We start from the raw sequence: 16,270 nt of genomic DNA, 5'->3' as shown, positions 1-16,270 counted from the left end.
CCAGGCTTATGTAGGGCTCAGCGTTTCCTATGCTGCATTAGACATTCCTGGTATTAATTTAGACATTCCTCATATCTGTCATGAGCTGGGCACTATGCTCAAGTGTCTTGAGACATTCTTTCTTCCCCCTAAAAAATGTTTTAGTTTTCATTTTGAGGCTGTATAGACCTGAGTGACCTCAAACACATAGAGAACCACCTAACCTTCAGAGTACTGTGATTAAAAAAAGCATTACCATCACCCCCAGGTAGAAACGCACTGTACAGGGATATATTTACTTGCTCCTGAATATGTGCATAATCTGTCTGATTTTTATGGAGGCAAGAAATAGGTAGACACATGAGTTTCAAGTATCTAGCTGGAAGTACAGATGGCTGGGAACTGGTACCATTGGAAGTCAAAGCCTCAGTCCCTGCTATATTGTGTGTGGGGTGACAGCTCCTTTAGTATAGAATGGGTTGAGGGTCACAGTGGAGGCTGGCATTTTTAGGATGACAGGAAGTTAGTGATGGCTTACACAAGACAGAGATTTTTAGTTTTCAATGAAGTATGAACAAATATGTGCTGAGGAAAAAACTGATAAAAGGGGATAAGGAGCCACTCACTGCACAGGGAAAGGAGAAGGGCATTCCAGGCAGAGGGAGGATTTGTTTTACGTGTCCTCCAAAAGAGGAATGGCTAAAGAATATGTGGCATCTATTCATAGTGAAATGTTTCTCAGCCATAAGGAGGAGTGAAGTCATGTTTGCAGAGAACTGGATGCAGCTGGACACCATAGTGATGGATTAAGGAAGTCTCATGTTTTCTCTCATCTGTGGGTCCTAGACTCTATGCATGCATAAAAGCATATATGTAGTGATGGCATGAAAAGTCAAAGTGAGTCTTTCTGGGGGAACAGAGGGTGGTGAATGGGATGGGCAGAAGGTGGAGGGACAAGGAGGGAATGTGCTTAAAGTAACTACTTGCACAGAATTGGCTTTGTAAACATCCCGTATGATAAAGAGAAAGGGGGAAGAACATGAAGGAATATGGCTGAAAGACTGAAAGGAGCCCAGGGCTGTGAGCCTGGGCAGGGATCCCTAGAGGCTGCACAAAGAAGTTTATTCTTCATACTGCATGTGTTGGGGGAAGTTTAAAGACTGAGCACACATCAGCATCCCTGCCAAAGAGCCGAGTACACCAGCATAGACCCGCCTAGCTTCCTACACATGCCCACAGATGCTCAGATCTTCAAGTCAGCTAGCTCCTGCTTAGGGAGATGCTTCCCCAAGCATGGGCTGTGTGGTACTCCATGAACAAAACTAATCTTTTTATTTTTAAAAGAATTTTCTTCATTTGTATGATACTGACATCATTTCTACTTCTCCCTCTTCAACTCATCCTATGCCTCCTCCCTCCCAAATACATGTCTTCTTTGTATACACAGATACATATGTATACACATATATGAATATACACAAATATGTGTGTGTGTGTGTGTGTGTGTGTGTAAGGCCTACTGATTCCATTTAGTGTTTCTCATCAGTGTTTAAGGCTAGCTACCTGGGGTTAGATAGCCTACCAGGGGCCTTATCCCTGGAGAAGACTGATTCTCTCCCTCTTGCAGTAGCCATTGATCATCTGTAACACTTCATCTAGAATGAGGATGGGGATTCCCTCCATGCTGGCACATTAACTGTATTGCCATTGTGCAGGTTGTGTTTAGGTGACCATACTATTGAGATTCCATAGATGATCTGGTCCTCCGGCTTTTACAATCTTTCTGTTTCCTCTTCAGTGATGTTCCCTGAGCCTTAGGCTTAGGGGCCCTGTTGTAAATGGGGCTGGCTATCCCATGATCAGTTATCTTTGTTTTGACCCATTATGGATTCCTGTAGTAGTGTCCATATGCTGTTGAGGGAAGATTCTTTGATGAGGGCTGACAGCTACACTTTCCTGTGTGTATATGGATACACTCTGGGAACGCAGTTGGGAATTGTACTGGTTTAGGAAAATGACAGTAGAAGGTTCTCCATTAGGTGCCATGGGGAGTTGGACAGGTTTATAGTATTTGCCATGGTTTCCCTCCTCTTTGAGTCTGAATTCCAGTTGCACAGGAGTTAGTTTCTCTTAAGAGCTAAGTGCAGCTATTGCACCTCTGGGGACTATCTTGATGGCCAGTCATAATGCTTCATACACTTTATAGCTGGGTCATAGTACTTACTGAATTTCTCCTTAAGCAGCTTGTGCAGCACCTTCAGATGCTCTGAGGTCTGGTCCTCAGGGAGAAGGCTTCCAAGGTCCATCCCAGCTCAATTCCTCCAAATACACAAAGTTTGTTTGTTTGTTTAACCCGCAGGGGTTATGAGATGACACAAATATATTTCTATGTCATGTGACTTACTTCAGAGACCTTTCCCTCTTCCTGTATGATTAGGTGGCTTTATTTTATTTATTTTTAAAACATGGTTTTATGATAGATTGTTGGCTGACATGGAACTCGCTGTGTAGACCCATCTGCCTCTGTTTCCCAAGTACTAGGATTAAAGGTGTGAGCCCCCCTGCCACCCCCTCCCAGCTAAGTTAGGCATTCTTATTGCTAGTTTACTGGTGAATGAGCTGCAAAACTTCAGATGAATTTATCTAGCCACAGTTAGCAGAACTGTGGTCAGCAAAAGCATCAAGTCTAGATTACTCCAACTCTGTCGTTTGGGCCCTTCCCATCAGAGTACTGACTCTTGGGTGGGTGTGAGGGCTGAAGACTCAATGGTAAGAGCAATGCTTGACTGGAGCTAGTACTTGATGAGCCCTTGCCCTCTGGGAAGTATTGTGCACCATGCAGTGCACCAATGCAAGGATAAGTCCTGGCCCATGTTATTTGCCGAGAGCTCTGTGAAGCTGTAAGAACCCAAACTCGAGGACCCTCCTGGCCTCATCAGGATGCAGCACAAACATCATCCTAGGACCTTGTTCTACTACTCCCTGGAGGCTGTCTTCATGTGGGATGTGTATGCAGACTCTGTTCTGGAAAGAAAAAGGATCTGTGCTTATTTTAAAACAGAATTTGTAAAATATTTTCAGAGTTAGACATGTAATAAAATCTATTTATAATATTTTATTTTAAAATACGCATTTATACTTATCCCAGAACAAAAGTCTTAGGAAACAAACAACCTTCCCCTAGAGAGTGATTTCTGCCTAGGTTGATCTTGGCTGCTTGATTCCTTGAGGCACGGCCTGTCTATTTTGTGCCCAGTGAGATGGTCAGTCTCATCATTGGCCTCTGTTTTTTTTTTTCCTCCCAACTCCAGCTATGATAACTAACGATATCATCACTGTCAATGTTACTTAGGAGAGCTACTCCTGCTTGAGAATCCATACCATAAATGATACAGTTTTATATGTTCTAGATCATTCTATATTATATCCTGCTTACTTATTTTTAAAGCTGTTTTGATGTACTGAATTGATTTCCTAATGAGTTAACCTACTAAGGTTTGTCATGGAGCAATAGTGCTATGGTGGGATTGTGGGGTATTTTACAGAGGATAGGTGGGAAATATTTCCAGCAGCAGCAGGTAGTAGGAACTATACAGTAAATAAAAGTCAGAGAAAAGTTTGAAAGTAAAAATAAAGTACTTGGGGTGAGCCTTTCTCTGTCTGATGATGTTGGACTCTTGAGAGGTGCAGCTCTCTGTTCAGGGATGGTTTCCTTTTCTGACCACCCAGCTGCAAGAGAGAGTGAGAAAGCCTTGCCCTGTCTTCCTCCAGTTTGTAAGTCCAGATGCTTTCAGGACTAGAAATTTAAAATGAAGTTGGAAGAACAGGTAGGAGGCTCATCTATCCTCAGAATCTTCCTATACCCTCATTTCTGATCCCAAAGGCCCAACATGCACCTCAGGCAGAGATCTGCTGTCACTCAGGTGCAAGCCATGCCAGTCAGAAGAATGGGTAAGAAGCCCACCTACATTTGGAACCTTCACATACCCTTGGTTCCCAAAGGCCTAAAGCCACAGCTTGGGGAGATATCCACAGCTCAGGAGCAGGCCATGCCAGTCAGAAGAAACAGGCCACCTCACTCTAAAGAACATGTGCAGGGTATGCCAGCCAGAAGAACAGACAGGTGAACCCAAGCAGAGACTTGAGGCCAAATAAGCCGTCAGGAGTCCAACTTGGAGAAAGGACCCCCTGCTCGGCCAGTGCTAAGAGGAAGGAAGGTTCATAGCACTAAGTGCCTACATAAAGAAACTAGAGTGTTTCATACTAGCAACTTAACAGCACACCTGAAGGCTCTAGAACAAAAAAGAAGCAAGCACAGTCAAGAAGAGCAGAAGGCAGAAAGTAACCAAACCGAGGCCTGAAATTAATAAAATAGATAAAAATAAAACAATGAAAGAACTTCTGGGGATATCTGCAGTTCTGATTTTAGCTGTACTATAGAGCTAGAGTAAAAACCACATGGTATTGAAATAAAAACAGACAGGTTGATCAATTGAGTCAAACTGAAGACCCAGACATAAATCCACACACTTATGGACACTTGATTTTTGATGAAGAAGCTGGAAAATATTCAATGGAAAAAAAAAAGAAAGCATCTTCAATAAATGGTGCTGGTTTAACTGAATGTCTGCATGTGGAAGAATGAAAATAGATCCATATTTATCACCCTGCACAAAACTCAAGTCCAAGTAGATAAAAGATGTCAACATAAATCCAAATATACTGAAGCTGATAGGAGAAAATGGAGAATAACCTTGAATGTATTGGCACAGGAGACAACTACAATCAATAAATGGGACCTCATGAAGCCGAAAAGGTTCTGTGAATAGGACAAAATGGCAGCCTACATAACGGGAAAATATTTTCACCAACTTTACATCTGACAGAGGGCAAATACCCAAAATATATAAAGAACTCAAGAAACCAGAGAGAAATAAACCAAATAATCCAATTTTAAAAAACGAGGAAGAGAATCTCAAATGGCTGAGAACCACTTAAGAGAAATGTGCAATATCCTTAGCCATCAGGGAAGTACAAATCAAAAGTACTTTGAGATTCCATCTTATACCTGTCTGAATAGCTTAGGTAAAAAACACAAGTGACAAACTGGGCACAGTGGTTCATACCTGTAATCCCAGTACTCAGGGAGGAAGAGGCAGGAGAATCTCTGTGAGTTCAAGGCCAACCTGGTCTACAAAGTGAGTCCAGAACAGCGAAGGCTACACAGAGAAACCTTGTCTTGAAAAAGCAAACCCAACCAACCAAAGAAACAAAACTCCACAAGTGACAGTTCATACTGGTAAGGATGTGGAGCAAGGCAAACACTCCTCCATTGCTGTTGTGAGTGCAAACTTATATAGCCACTTTGGAAATCAAAATGGTGGATTTTCAGAAAATTGGGAAGTGATCCACCTCATGAGCCAGCTATACCACTCCTAGGCATATATACAAAGGATGTTCCATCCTATCACAAAGACATTTGCTCAACTATGTTCACAAATGCTTTATTCATAATAGCTAGAAACTGGAAACAACTTAGATGTCACTCAATTGAAGAATGGATAAAGAAAATGTGGTACATTTACACTATAGAGTATTTCTCAGCTATTACCAAAAAATGACATCATAAAATTTTGAGGTAAATGGATGGAACTAGAAAAAAAATCATCCTGAGTGAGGTACCCTAGACCCAAAAGACAAACATGGTATGTACTCACTTGTACATGGATATTAGCTGCAAAGTAAAGGATAACCATGCTACAATACGCAGATTCAGAGAGGCTAAGTAACTAGGAGGGCTCATGAGGGTACGCATGGATCTCTCCAGGAAGGAAAAATAGAATAGATTTTGAGGGTAAACTTAGGGTGGGGTGTGGCTAGGAGAAACAGAAGGGATCAGATAGGAGGTGAAGGGAGATACAGAGTACTGGGAGAGCTGACTGGAATTGGTGATTATTTCAGGACCAAGGTAGAAACATAGTGCAATGGAAGCTCCGTGGAATCTATGAGGGTGACCATGGTGAAGACTCCTAGTAATGGAGGAGATGGGACCTGAACCAGCCATCTTCTGTACCAGGCAAGGCTTCCAGTGGAGTGACTGGGATACCAACCCAACTACAGAACCTTTGACCTACAATTTGTCCTACCTGCAATATGTGCTGGGGTAATGGGGGTGCAGAACTTGTGTGAGTGGCCAACCAATGACTGGTCTAAATTGAGACCCATGCCATGAGAGGGAGCTCATGCACGACACTTCCTAGAGGGCCAGGAACCAGAGGCTGGATAACCCAAAGACCTAGCATAGAACCAAACATTACTGACAAAAAATAAAAATTAAAAAAAGTCAACAATGATTCCTAGTGATATTTTGCTATACTCATAGACTGGAAGCCTACCTTAATTGTCATCAGAGAGGCTTCCTTTATCAACTGATAGGAGCAAATGCAGAAACCCACGGCCAGACATTAGGAAGAGCTTGGAAAGTCATTGAGAAAAGGAGGAGGAAGGATTGTAGGAGCCAAATGGGTCAAGGACAAACCAAGAACATGGCCCACAGAATCAACTAACCAGGGCTCAGAGAGGTCAGAGACTGAACCAACAATCAGGGAGCCTGTGTGGGTCTGATATAGGCCTCTGCCTATATGTTATGGTTGTGTACTTGGTGTTCTTGTGAAACTTAACAGTGGGAGCAGGGGCTGTCTATAACACTTTTGCCTACTTTTGGGTTGTCTTGTCCAGCCTTGATATGAAGGTATGTGCCTAGTCTTATTGCTGTTTGTTATGCTGTGTTCAGTTGCTATCCCTGGGAGGCTTGTTCTTTTCTGAAGGGAAATGGAAGAGGAGTGAATATGGAGGAGAGGGCAAGTGGGGAGAGAGAGACTGGAGTGCAAGGAGGGGAAACTGTGTCTGGGATGTAATATACGGTAGAGAAAGAAAGAAAAAGAAAGAAAGAAAGAAAGAGAACTTGACCCTTTCTCCCAAATAAGATAAAAAATAAAAGACAACAGGATGGATGGTAATGATATGAAATAACACCCATCTCTTGACAATGACTCATGATAATTTTAGGAAGCAATTTCTTCAACATAAGAAATTGGAGAAGTGGAGGAAGATAAGGAAGGGGACAAGGAGGAGAAGAAAGAAAGACTTTAATGATCAAGGAGAGAAAAAGAGGGAGATTAGATTTAGGGACTTGACATGCATTTTCCCTTCTAGAAGCTTCCTTTGACTCACTCATGCATCTTATACCTTTTCACCCAATGTCCTAATAAAGCCTTCTGCCATAGATTGTGTATGAAATGCCTCCCATGTCAATGTCCATCCTTAGGTACCACTGGGAAGTTGAACTATTAAAAAGTGTGACCACGCTTGTACTTGGGGAAGCAGAGGCAGGTGGATTTCTGTGAGTTCAAAGCCAGCCTGGTCTATGAAGTGAGGCTAAGGCAGCCAAGGCTACACAGAGAAACCCTGTCTCAAGTAAAACAAAACAAAAATACGGCAACAACAAAAAAAGTGTGACCTAGTGGGTAGAAGTTGGGCCACTGGGAGGTGTGACCTTGAAGGGGAGTATGGACACCCCCAAACACTTCTTATTTCTTTTCTTTGTTTCCAGCCACCGTGAGATGAATTGGCCTCTGCCACCACAAGCACAAAGTGATCTTTCTCCCCCTTGCTAAACTGTTATATTCCTAAAGCTAGCTACCAAGGTCTATTCTTTTATTTGGCTACTAGACTCAGTCCTGTGACTGGTCACAGAGGTCCAACTACCAAAGCATCAAGGTTCAGCATTCAAAATTCATTATTTTGATTAAATTAAATTAAAACACTCAATCGGAACTTACCAACATGATCCTATCTCATTTGACTGCAGATCTCCCCTCTATTTTTCCTCTTAAAATTAACACTTACAAAGCTATGTGCTGCTGTTTCTGCCGGACTCAGCTTCAGTCACCTTGTCTCTTTGCCTTGCTTAATGAAGGATCTCTTTGTATTGGGTTGTGCTTGGGTGTGGTCTGTGCCTAATCTGGGGTCCAGAGTGGAGCATCGCACAGTACGCAGGTCTCTTCACAAAGCACTGGGACTAACCAACCGCGGGCTGAAACTCTGGAGTTAGGAGACAAAAGAAATGTCTTCTCTTTTTTTAGTTGCTTATCTCAGCTACCTTGTCACTATGACGAAACAAACAAACAAGGCTTGCCAGAACTTACATTTAAAATGTTTCAAGTCCCATTCTTTTTAATCACACTGGACTTTAAATTTTCTCATGGTGGAACCCTGTCTCATTGACTTACATCCTTGGAGATTCTGTCTGGCAGATGAAGGGTATGCAGTAAGCAGATCTGAGTGGACGGATGTAGCTAACAGTCTCAATTTCATCCGTGCATCCAGCTGAGCACCAGTAAGAGCCAGTGACAGGCTTTAGTCTCTGGTCATGAAAACTCCCTTCAAACTCCTGTCTGCAGATTCTTGGGGCGTAGCATGCAAGCGGTTTGGTACACAATTTGCAACAGGGGCCTCCTTCCTGGTAACCAAGTCTTTGTGTTTAAATGCTTCTAGCAAAAAACACAAACCGAGCTTATGCTTTGATGCAAGTGGCTTGGCTGGGCACATTGTATGCTGCGGTCTCCTGTGAGCTCTGTGCCCTGTTCGATTGTTACATTTAATTGGGCAACAGCTGGTGATAATTTTCTGTGTACGGAGTGAGGGAATTGGTGACTGATTGGCTCTTTACCTCAGTTTCATTGTCTTTGTTTTTTGCCCTTTCGGCTTTAGTGAAGAGATTTTGCAGGTTGAGCAGCATGGAGGGCTTCTTCAGGAAGGCCTCTGTGGAGAAGGGCAAAGGTGCTTTAGAGGTACCGCAGAGATCTCTCAGTTCAATGTCCTGTACTCAGAGCTACGTGAATAGGCACAGAGAAGCGCCATAGTATATATGATTGCCCAGCATGCAGCTGCTGAGCATGGAACCCTCCCCCGCCCCCCGCACCCCCTGCATACCCCAGGACTCCCAGCTATGTACACTATTCATTATCAGGGTGAGTCACTGAAACACCACCCCCACCCCCCTCACTCTTGCTCAAGCTTAGGAAGGCACGAGGAGAGATGTTTCATCCTTGAAGTCCTCCAGCTGAGAAACGCAACAACACAGAACAAAGAAGACCCCTAACATGGCAGTGATTTTTCTTCCTTAGATTCACTGATCTGATGAGGTAAGCAGGGCTCCAGTGCTGTCTTATGATGGGGACACTGCATGGTGCATGGCAGCTCAACACGACGCTTGCTGATCTGCCAGAAATCCCAGGAGACACGGCCATTCAAAGCTGAAGTCATTGAAGGAGACCAGCCACATGGCATCGTTGGGAGATAACACAGCACTGGGTTCCAAGACTGCTTATGCCTTGGGCAGCTAAGCCTCCTGCTGAGCATGAAGCTGGGCTCTGACGCCCCATCCCTCTACATTGCCTGACATTTTTGTGTCATTTCACATAACCAGTAGACAGAAGTAAGGGATGGCTGGGCGATGCACAGGTAGAGATAGAAAGACAATACACATCAGATGGGATATGACAATGTCCCAGCAGCCCCTGCTCTGTTTCTGCATTGACAGGATATACTATGCCTTGGTTTCCTGTGCTGTACCTCATCACATTGGAGCCCTCCATGGCTCCTATAGATAGTCAGAGGGATGAGGCAAAAGAACTAACCAGGAAGGAAGGAAGGGGGCCGGAGAGCGATCTAGCAAAATGGATGGTATGAATTTTAGAGTTTCTATTGTGATGAAACGCCATGGCCAAAAGCAACTTTGGGAGGAGAGGGTTTATTTGGCTTACACTTCCACACTGAAGTCTATCACTGAAGGAAGTCAGAGCAGAAGCTTATGTGGTAAGGAGCCTGGAGGCAAGAACTAATGGGAGACTGTGGAGGAACACTGCTTACTGGCTTGCTCCCTTGTCAGTCTGCCTTCTGATATTCTTCAGGACCACCTGCTAGGAATGGCATTACTCACAAGGGCCTGGTTCCTCTCACATCAATCGCTAATTCAGAACAATGTCTCACAGGCTTGCATACATGCCAACCTGGCGGGTGCGTTGCCCCAACTGAGTTCTCTTTTCCCAAATGACTCAAGCCTGTATCAAGTTGACATAAAACTCTAGCCTGGGCAGGGTGAGTGAGAGCAAAGTTGAATGAATGACATTTCATTTCTGTCCTCAGGCAAAGAAAGCCAGGATGTAGCTCACTGGCCAAGCATTTTACTGATTTGGTGAGTTCCAGGTTCAGTGGGTTACCCTGCCTCAAAAAAACTAAAGTGGACAGTGATTGAGGAAGATGCCTAATATTGACTTCTGGCCTTTACATGGACACATATAGCATCTGCACATATGGTGCTATAGGCACACGGAAGCACACGTGCACAAATGCACACTAAACAAAATACAGTAACAAATTAAAGATGACTGACAACAAAGAAGCTGGAGCCCAGAGAGGCCTGCAAGGGACCTGAAGATGAAGTTATTGCTGCTGTCCTGGCTGAATCTGTGAGTTAGATAATCTTGCTTCCCTGGAATCTAGTTTTTGCATCTGTGAAATAAAAGGCCACTGCAGATCACCAACCAGACCCCTACCACATGGAACCATTTATTATCTGTGCCTCCCAGGAAGAGGGCTGGAGCTGGGACAGAAGCTCAAGGCCAGAGGTTGCCACCCTGCAACTGAGCTGATGTCTGAGAGGAGGCGCGCCGCAGATCACTGGGGAGTAAATAGAGGGTCCAGGGACTCCATTATTCAGATGAGGCAAGAGTCGGCTTGGGGCTTGGCAAGTGAAAAGTCAGGAGGAAAGAATTTGGACTTCTGCTCTTATTGAACGCAAAAGACCAGCGTGGGTAAGCAGAGGACTTTACCGAGGCAGGACAACAGCTGGCCAGAGCTATGCTGTTCAGACCATGGGACGAGAGCTTGGAATCACACCCCAGGACCTTTGCAGACAAGGAGTTCCTTTGAGGAACTCCCAATGCCACCGCGTGACCATAGCTCACCAGGTGTATTACAGCTGCGTCACAGGCCTACTGGAGGTACGTGGTGATTCGGTTTCACTCAGACCACCCACATTTACCCGGTGGCAATGTAGTACAATGATATCTGTGGTATTTTCTAAAATCATGGTCCCATCAGTGGAGCATGCATACCCTAGCAGGGCTTGGAAGGAAGAGAGTGGTATAGATATCAGGAATCCAATTTTTCTCTTATGCAGTTGAATCAAGAGAAGACATGATTAAGCTTGAGCACACTGCTGCATGAGGCTGGGAAACATGGCCTGCCATGAATGTGTCAGCTGGAGAGAGGTAATAGATTATTTCTTTTCTCAGCATCAGAAATCCTTTGGTCAAAGGGTGTGTGCACGAGTTTGCTAGTGCACACATAGGAACTAGGTATGCAGTGCTATACCCTTAAGCACCACATGCCTCCTGTGGTGTAGTAACGACCTGTGTGTGCATAGTTTGGCAAAAGTTAAGCCAGGCCGAAGTGGCACCAGTGGCTTTTCTCTATAAGAAACATGAAACCAGAAAAGCGTTTACCAGCAACCAAACCCCTACATAAACTGAGATGACACATCAGATCTCACTGAAGACAGGCTTTGTAATGGTCACACAAGTGCTCTGACAGAGCAGTGGTTGGGAAGAGCTCACATTTAGAGGTAGTATTTCTGAAAGCTCTCACAAGTACAGCACTGTGGAGATGTTGATCTTCTGTAACTGGGTTTTGGTGCCAAGAACAAACCAAGTTCTCTCTGGGATTCTTGGAAAAGGACAATGAACTGGTAACAAACTAAGGACCTCTGTCCCTCTACTCTGATTACAGGTCTGCTGCCCAATCCCTGGAAGAGATGAAAAAGAATTGGCATGCAGTCTCCATGACCCCCCGCCTAGGAGCCTCACAGAGTCCCCCTCATATCCTCCTTGAAGCCTACCCTGTCTTGGGTTTCCAGTTTGTAACAGAGAAGACCCTGCCCAAGGTTTCTATTCACTCTGCAGGTCCTCTGTGCTCCCACACCTGCCCTCCCAGGTCTGATCTCCACCTCCATTTCCCTCCGTACTCCTTCTCCTACCTTGTTTCTTCTTCAGCCACTTCCACTGTCTAGTCTAGTTCCCCTTCTGAGTGAGATTCAAGCATCTTTCCTTGGGTCCTTCTTGTTACTTATCTTCTTTGGGCCTGTGAATTGGAAGTATGTTTATCCTGTACTATATGGCTAACGTCTGCTTTTGAGTAAGTACGTACCACATGTGTCTTTCTGGGTCTGGGTTACCTCATTCAGGATGATCTTTTCCAGTTCCATCCATTTGCCTGAAAATTTTATGATTTCCTTGTTTTTAACAGATGGGTGGTATTCCATTGGGTACATGTACCACAGTTTCTTTATCCATTCTTTTGTTGAGGGGCATGCAGGTTGTTTCCAGATTCTGGCTATGACAAACAGAGCTGCTATGAACATAGACAGGACTCCTAGTAGAGGGAGGGGAACCCCAGCCCACAAGTACTTTGACCCAAAATTTACCCTGCCTACAAGATGATACGCAGTGATAAAGATGGAGCAGAGATTGAAAGAATTTCTCACCAATGCCTGGACCAATCTGAGACCCACACCATGGGAGAGAACCGACCCCTGACACTATTGATGATAGTCTGCTATACTTATAAACAGGAACCTAGCATAGCTGTCCTATGAGAGGCTCCACCCAGCAGTGGTTCAAAACAGATACTGAGACTCACAGTCAAACATTAGGGAAAGCATAGAGAGTCTTGTGGAAAAATAGGGGGAAAAGACAAACAAAGCCAACTAACCAGGGCTCAGAGGGGATTGTGCAGACTGAAATACCAACCAAGGACTATGTATGGACTGGACCGAGGCCCCCACACAGATGTAGCTGATGGGAAGCCCAGGCTTCATGTGGGTCCCCTAGGAAGGAGAGCAGGGGCTGTCTGTCTCTGACATGGACGCTGTTGCCTGCAGTTTGATCACTTCCCCCTGACAGGGGCTACCTTGCCAGGCCACAGGGGAGGAGGATGCCCTCAGTCCTGATGTACCTTGATGAGCTGGGGTGGGTTGTTGTTGTTGTTGGCTCCTCTTCTCTGAGAAACAGAGGAGGGGGAAAGAGGGAGGGAGAGTGAGACCAGGAGGAAAGGAGGGGCCTACAATAGGGATGTAAAGTAAGTAAATAAATAAATAAATTAGAAGAAAGAATTGGCATGCAGTTGTAATCCTAGACCCCACTTTCTAGAAAGAAAGGATAGAGGCATTGCAGAGTTTATGTGCAGAGTGTATGTGTCTGCAGTCTTTCTCACAGCAAGTCTGAGGCGGCCTGCTCAGCCTTGCTGTCCTGGGAGCACACAGGGTCCCTGAGGGTGTGCACAAAGCTAGAAGTCCGTGCTGATGATGGACAGGCCATTCTTTGTGGAGTCACAGCCAGGGAACTCAACATCTGCACCCAGGATTCTGTTTTGAGCCAGTTAACACTTTCACACAGCTTTCCTCTGCCTCCAGGGAAGATGAATTTGCACTTGAAATTCATCCCTACTTGCAGATTATTTATCACTATTTCAAGGAGTGTCACCAAGTTTGTCCAACACACACAGGCATACAATGCCTTCCTCTATAGCCTGAAATATATGGTTCATGTTCCGGGCAAGGGAAAACTGGAGCCCCGTTGGACACAATGCCAAAGAATTAAACCTCCTAAGGCCCAATCTAGTTTGCATACTTTTGTGCAGCCGTAAGGATAGTGATGGGTTCCAGACCCTAGTTCACAGTGGTAGAAACTCAACACTACAGAAAGCCCTAAAAATGCTGTGGGTCATTCACTGAACCCCAAATGAGAAACATCAACAGCATACCTGCCCATGGCTCTTCACACAGAATGAGGTTCAGCTTCATTTACTCTACTTTGCTTTGTTGTTTTTGAGACACGGTGGTTTCACTGCATAGCTAAAGCTGCCATTGAACTCACAGCATCCTCCTGCCTCTGAAGCAAGTACCACCACCTCTGGCTGAGGTAGAGCTCCTCTGGCAGAGCTGAATACTGATGGTATGGGGCCTCAGTCTACTCACCAGGTAGGAGCAGCTTGCTGGCTTTCTGGTGCTTGAAGCAGAATTGGGACCACCTCCCCCCTCCAAATTTATTCCTGTACAGCCATAAGTTCTTGTTGCTCTCTTTGGACTTGGGACAAGTCCTGTTAGATCAAATCTGAGGATACCATGTCTTTAGTATCTTTCCTGTCTGAACCTCAAGCTCCCATCCAGATCACATCCCCTGATAGAGTGCTGCTCCTGGGTACATGCACTAGCAGAAAACTCTGGTGGTGGCAGGGAAGGCATGGTGGGCATGGTACCTGGTGCTCTCTTGGCATCATGAGTCATGTAGTCTCCTTTCTTGGAGTCTAGCAAGACTCTTCTCTTTTCTGATAAACATTAGCATTAGTATGGCAGAAGCAATGCAACATCACTTCAAAGACAGTATCATAAAGAGCTTGTATTGGTTTCTGCCTTGGTGAATGGCTCTTTCTTTACCTGGATCTTGTTCTCTCTCTCTCTCTCTCTCTCTCTCTCTCTCTCTCTCTCTCTCTCTCTCTCTTACCTTCTCACTTGTTATTTCATCCTCTCACTTTTTGGGGGACTCTCTCTGCCTTCTGTGTCTCTCATCTCACGGAAGGAGAAGAAAGCTATCATGTAGTAAGCCCACAAGGGATAGGACTGTTCTCTCTGCTCCATACCCAGTGAGGCCCTGAGACATGTGAACAGAAGTGAGAGGGAGTTGGCCTCTGAGGTGCTGACTATGGTGGTCTGGTGAAAGCCCCTCTTGTGATGTGCTCCACTGGAAATCATTCCCGATAGGATAGAATCACTCTATACCTAGGGTGGCTTGTCCAATAGCTGTAACATGTAGAGATTTACTCACAAATGCTCATGCAACACGTGATCTACTTGACAGTGTAGAAATGTGGTGTTCATATATCCAGACTCCACACCCCCAAGCCCAATAGCCTCATTCTCGTGTCCCTTCCCATGCATCCTCCCTTGATCGCTCTTAAATTTATGCCTCTATTTCTTTACTTGTATACATATATATACTTGTATACACACACACACACATATATACATTTTGTTCACTGGAGATGTTTTATTATTAAAATCTATAACTTAGATTGATATTCATTTTTAAAATTCTGTTAGTTACTTTTCTTATCACAGTGACAAAATGCATGCCAGAATAAATTAATGGAGGAGGCATTTATCTGAGCACATAGTTTTGGGGGTACACAGGTCACCATGGCAGGGAAGGCATGATGGGAAACAGCTCCTTGGCAGAAGGCGTGTGTGGTTGTTTGTGTACATCTCAGCAGACCAGAAAGTTGACAGCATTCAGTTGGAACTGTGGCCAGACTATCCCCAACTCCATGAGGCCCTCCTCCAGTGACCCACTTTTTAAATGCCTCATATCCTCCTGAAGCAGCGCCCCAAGCTAGAGACCAACTGTTCAACAAATGAGTGTATAGGCGGGAGTTCACATCCAAACCATAGCACCAACTCTCGCAGCCCAGCCTTCGGTTATTGCAAAGGAAAAGCTCAAGTTCCTTAAAAGGGTCTTCTCTAGGGAAAAAGTCATTGCTGTTTGTATACATATGAAGGTTTCCAAAGTCCTAACGTGAATGGATTTCAAAAGATCAACCAACTGGTTTGGGAGTAATGAAGAAAACCACTGACTCATAATGATTAGAATTTCATCACTGATGCTCGCGGTTACGTTTGCTTTCTATTTGCTTTCCACCTCCATTCACCCATGTAACGATCAATCCCCGTGTCTCCATGCACAAAGTAGTTCTGCCTGCAGTCACTGCTGTGGAGCAGCTTCTATCCTCAGGACAAGCAGGAGGCAGATGGTGCTTCTCTGCTTCTGAGGAGGGAGGATGCTGCCTAATGCCCACCAGGGGAGGGAAAGCGAAATCTATCATCTGTGTGGTGTGACACACAGCTACACAGTAGGTTATATATTCCAAAGGTCGCATTCAAAGATTCTCCCTGTCTTAACGCATGAAAGCACTGCTGCTACTTCATCACTGCTATGTAAATCTTGAGGGAGTGGTGGGTCCTGGGTAGGGCAGCAGAGTGACATCTCACCAGTGTGTGGGTGGCCTTGTCCAAACTCTGTGACAGCAAGATTGAGCTGCTCATGGGAACATGTACCACCTGCATGAAGCACTGCACGGTGTGGCTTATAACAGCCTCATATGGAGACCAAAGGCC

The 16,270-nt window shown here is 44.8% G+C and overlaps 1 protein-coding gene across 1 annotated transcript in view; it reads right to left on the bottom strand.

The window, feature by feature from the left end:
• The window catches only part of LOC311604088 (uncharacterized protein), a 149,706-nt gene that overhangs the window by 1,406 nt on the left and 132,030 nt on the right, over positions 1-16,270 (bottom strand). Inside the window, exons 7-12 of the mRNA XM_084793616.1 lie at positions 13,057-13,101; positions 12,278-12,431; positions 12,080-12,183; positions 8,711-8,802; positions 7,888-8,082; positions 2,204-3,003 (exon numbers count right to left, since the gene is read on the bottom strand). Of these exons, the coding sequence (XP_084649742.1) occupies positions 12,169-12,183; positions 12,278-12,431; positions 13,057-13,101 (214 nt within the window). The 3' untranslated portion in view covers positions 2,204-3,003; positions 7,888-8,082; positions 8,711-8,802; positions 12,080-12,168. The remainder of the gene's footprint in view (positions 1-2,203; positions 3,004-7,887; positions 8,083-8,710; positions 8,803-12,079; positions 12,184-12,277; positions 12,432-13,056; positions 13,102-16,270) is intronic.

The sequence above is a fragment of the Acomys minous genome (assembly GCF_964271855.1).
Source record: "Acomys minous genome assembly, chromosome: 8".
Taxonomy (NCBI): domain Eukaryota; kingdom Metazoa; phylum Chordata; class Mammalia; order Rodentia; family Muridae; genus Acomys; species Acomys minous.
This window is presented reverse-complemented; position numbering and strand designations above follow the sequence as displayed.